At 39.6% G+C, this 4,444-nt stretch overlaps 1 protein-coding gene across 1 annotated transcript; it reads left to right on the forward strand.

Moving 5' to 3' along the window:
- The first annotated feature begins 1,586 nt into the window (after window positions 1–1,586).
- On the forward strand, window positions 1,587–4,234 carry LOC133880047 (cytochrome b561 and DOMON domain-containing protein At3g25290-like). Its single transcript, XM_062318914.1, has 3 exons — window positions 1,587–2,283; window positions 2,900–3,154; window positions 3,673–4,234. The coding sequence occupies exons 1-3, from the start codon at window positions 1,666–1,668 to the stop codon at window positions 3,967–3,969; spliced, it is 1,170 nt and encodes a 389-aa protein (XP_062174898.1). The 5' UTR covers window positions 1,587–1,665; the 3' UTR covers window positions 3,970–4,234.
- The last annotated feature ends 210 nt before the right edge of the window (window positions 4,235–4,444 follow it).

A 4,444-nucleotide genomic window follows, 5' to 3' on the forward strand; every position in this document is an offset into this window, starting at 1 on the left:
TGAGGGAAACACTAGTAACTTTTCAAGTTAAGTAAATACAATTACTTAATTTTGGGGGCGTTACAATGACATTGACGTTTATTTACGTTATTTTATAGACGGGTGACGGACGAAAGGACCATCTTCGTTTTTAGCCTTAAACAATGTACCATCTATAATATGAATTGAAACTGATGTGAACTTTTGTAAAGTCGTTAAATCACGTGTGGGTCAAAGGGTTAATTACTTTCTCTTCCTTTTTTATTTTATTTTTTTATGTTATTTTATTTTATTTTTTATTTTTAATGAATCACTTAAACTGGAGGTCTTTTTCAAGCTTGTTAGTTCCAACCTCTACCATATGTGTGTGTATTGTTTTTCCTCCATTCAAGATTTAATGGGCTTGCAAATTACACAATATGACAAAAGATTTATCAACTAAGCTATGAAAATGATGTTACCCGCTGTCGAGAGGCTTTCCTTGGGCGGCGCGTGTGCTCCCAGGATGGCTCTCAAACCCACCTGATCCTCTGTTGTTGTTGTTGTTGTTTTTTTTTTTTTTTTTGGGGCTTATGTGTTGTATCCTTCTCCCCTTGTTTATCCCTGTTGTTATGGTGTTTGAGTCCTTGTGACTCAATACAGGTTTCAAATTACCTTCATTGGTGACCCCGGCTTTGTGATATTCGTGCCTCAAGTTATTGGGCCTGCATCTTTGGAAATATTGCCCCCGCATATTTTCGTTCTTAAGTTTCCTTTTGGATTACCCGGGCCCTATTGTGTAGTTTCTCTTCTCTGGTAATTTGTTACTCATGTATATTAAAAAAAAAAAAAAACAACAACTCTATTAACATCTTTTGTCATGCTGCTCAGACAATAATCATTGGCTAAAACTCGTTGAGCAAGTTGGGCACACATTGCTTTCTTGTGACATCTGTAATCTCCTATCTTTTAAGCCTTTTTTTTTTTCCCCTATTTATCTCTAATAATTTAAAAAATTATCAAACTATAATTTTGATCCTCAAGTTGTGTTATAATTTAATTTTGTCTATAAACTATCCATTTTGTTAATGGACCAATAAAAAAAACTGATGTAACTAAATAATTGTTATCACGTTTTGATGATTAACTGATTATATATATATATATATATATATAGAAATATAATAAAAAAATATGATTAAATACGTTTTTGCTGTATAAAGTTTAAAGACTTTATTTTTGTTTCTTGTGGTTCATTTCAAATCGTAGATGTTACTTCGTTTATGGCTAAAAACAGAGATTGTACATTCGTTTATGCTTAGGCATATGACACGGAGATATTATCTCCTTTTTTAACCATAAACGAAGTACCATTTACGATACGAAATAAACCATAAAAAAAATAAAATATAAAATCTTTAAACCTAAAAAAATAACTTCCAGACTTCTTTTTGACAAAATTAGAATATGCCATGAAAAGAAAATCATATTTTAAGCTATAACATCAACACAGCATATATAGCACATGCCACCCGCCAAGGGCTCCACCGATTGACGTGTCACCCTCTAATTCGCCCCCTGTCCACTGAAGGAAAGAAAGACCCACAACATCTTTGCACAGCCCTTCCACTGTCACCTTTACTTTTCCCCTTCCATATACCACCTTCCCGTCCACCTTCACTATCTCTTCCACCGAAAAAAGCATCGATGGCTTCTCATCAATCCTCTTCACTGGCTCTTCTAGTCCTTACCCTCACGGCTCTGCTAATCTCACCGGCCGAGTCTCTCACCTGCACCTCCCAGACCTTCACCAACAATGCCCGCTACACTAACTGCGTGGACCTCACCCAGCTCACCGCCTACCTCCACTGGACCCACGACCAGTCCAACTCATCCCTGTCCATCGCCTTCATCGCCCCTCCTGCCAAGTCCGATGGCTGGGTCGCCTGGGCCATAAACCCAACGGAGACGGGTATGAAGGGCTCCCAGACCCTCCTCGCTTTCCAATCCAACGGCGCCATGACCGTCAAAACCTACAACATCAGCGCCATCGGGCCCATCGCGGAGTCCAAGCTCTCTTTCGAGGTGTGGGACCTGAGCGCCGAGCAGTCTGACGGTGTCATGAGAATCTTCGCCAAATTGAAGGTCCCGGGGAACGGCATGACGGTTAACCAGGTTTGGCAGGTGGGGGCCTCCGTTACCAGTGGCGTGCCGGACGCGCATCCCATGCAGACGGCCAATTTGAACTCCAAGTCCACCTTGAACTTGAGTGGTGGACAGACTGTCACCCCCTCCGGAGGGGACTCTAGGACCAAGAAGAAGAATGTGGGTTTTTCTATTTCTTTCTGTTATTACCTTTCTTTTCTAGTTTCAGCCATTCTGGTGATTGTTGAATTAAGATTTTGGTTTTGGATATCTAAAAGTTGGTTTTTTACCCATTTGAAGAATTTTTATTTTTTATTTATTTATTTTTATTTTTTATTTTTACAACCGGGGGTATTCTGGCCTTCGCCCCTTCAGGACACCGGCCAAAGCTCCCATTTCACACCGGCCGAGTAAAGTTTGGGCTTTCATCTGTGGCATGGCCCTAGACTCGATCCTTCATGAGTCACGAGGACCAAGTTTTCTTCTCATTTGAAGAAAACTTTTAGGGAAGAAATTCAGGTCCAAATATATATATATATATATATAATTTTTTTTTTTTTTTAATTAGAAGATAAAAGTTGGCGAAGTTGTAATTTAATTAAAGCTGAAAGGACGTTCAAAATTCTTGTTCGTGTCTTGTATAATTTTTGACTGGAAATTTGAGTAAATACAGCTTGGCATGCGATTTGGTTTTATTTTCCGTGCAAGAAAACTTAGTGAAGTAAATTTGTGGCGATATTTGTGATGGGGTTCTAACGTATTGTTGAATTTGATTTGCCTTTCTTTTGGGGGTCAGATTCATGGGGTACTGAATGTTGTGAGTTGGGGCATCCTGTTTCCCATCGGAGTTATCATTGCGAGGTACCTGAGGACTTTTGAATCTGCGGATCCGGCATGGTTCTATCTTCATGTTTTCTGCCAAGTATCTGCTTATGCCATTGGGGTGGCCGGCTGGGGGACTGGTCTTAAGCTTGGAAGTGAATCGCAGGGAGTCAAGTTCTCTGTTCACCGCAACATCGGAATTGCCCTGTTTTGCCTTGCCACGGTGCAGGTAATATGTCTGTTCACTTAATTAGCAAACATAGTGTAGTTCTTAGCAATCAGCCCATATTTCTTCCTGCGTGTTTAGTTAGCCGATTTTGCTAATTGTCATAAGATGGTGTTCAAAAAGGTTGCCTCCTTAGCCTACCGATAAAGCCGGAGTATTACTCGGTCTGTGTGAAGGGGATGCTTTACATGGGTTCGAGGTTTACTTGATAAGAGTGGGTACACGAAGTGACCTTGCCTTGGAGGGTTCCTACTTGGGGTTGAGCTTTTGGATGTTGAAGATGTGAAATGCTCTCAAAAAATAAATAAATAAAGGGAAATTAGATAAATTCCATTTGCCATTGGAACTTAAACCTTATTTGTAAATGAACAGAAACTTTGGATATTTTAACACCCTTTGGGTTTGGAACTTTCTTGTTGAGTAGTTTTGTTTTGTCTTTACATTCTTTTTGTATAAAAAATCTGGCAACTGTGCTGAGATGCTCAATTTTCTGATGGAAACTCTTTGTTTGGTTTGTACAGATATTTGCTTTATTCTTACGCCCAAAGAAGGACCACAAGTACAGGTTCTATTGGAATATCTACCACCATTCTATCGGATATGGCATAATCGTCCTTGGCATCGTCAATATTTTCAGAGGTTATGACATCTTACAACCTGCAAATAAATGGAAATCTGCCTACATAATTTTGATCATTGTATTGGGTGCGATCGCCTTGTTGTTGGAAGCGATTACTTGGATTGTAGTCGTGAGGAGGAAGTCCAGCAAATCCACCAAGCCCTATGATGGATTCAACAATGGAGAAGGCAGGCAATAGTTGCCATGCTTTAGCCAGCCTTGGACCTATCATCTACGGCAGCTCTTCTCTTTCTATTCTGAACTTCTGTTCAGCTTGTGTATAATGGCTTGATTTTCACTAGCTTTATTTATTGTCTATTATATACATATAGAGATTGTTCAATGTTTCTGTTATATGTATGTGTCTACTATGTTCCTGCCAGTGGTTAGGTTGATGAAACTTTCTAGGATGTGTGCACATTGACAAAATTTTTGAAGAGAATTATTTATTCATGATTTCCCTATTTAAGTTTCTTTTTCACAGAGATCTCTGTAATCTTATTGCTGTCACTTTCTAGATTGGGAAATTTTAAAAAAACTACAGCCGCACAACATGTGCACTCACCCCCCTCACATGAGGGTAACACTGGGTTCCACCCTCGTGTGAGGAGGGTGAGTGCACATATTGTTCACATGTATTGCAGCAATCACCCCCCGTCTAGATTGCGGCCATC

The sequence above is a fragment of the Alnus glutinosa genome, chromosome 10 (assembly GCF_958979055.1).
Source record: "Alnus glutinosa chromosome 10, dhAlnGlut1.1, whole genome shotgun sequence".
Taxonomy (NCBI): Eukaryota; Viridiplantae; Streptophyta; class Magnoliopsida; order Fagales; family Betulaceae; genus Alnus; species Alnus glutinosa.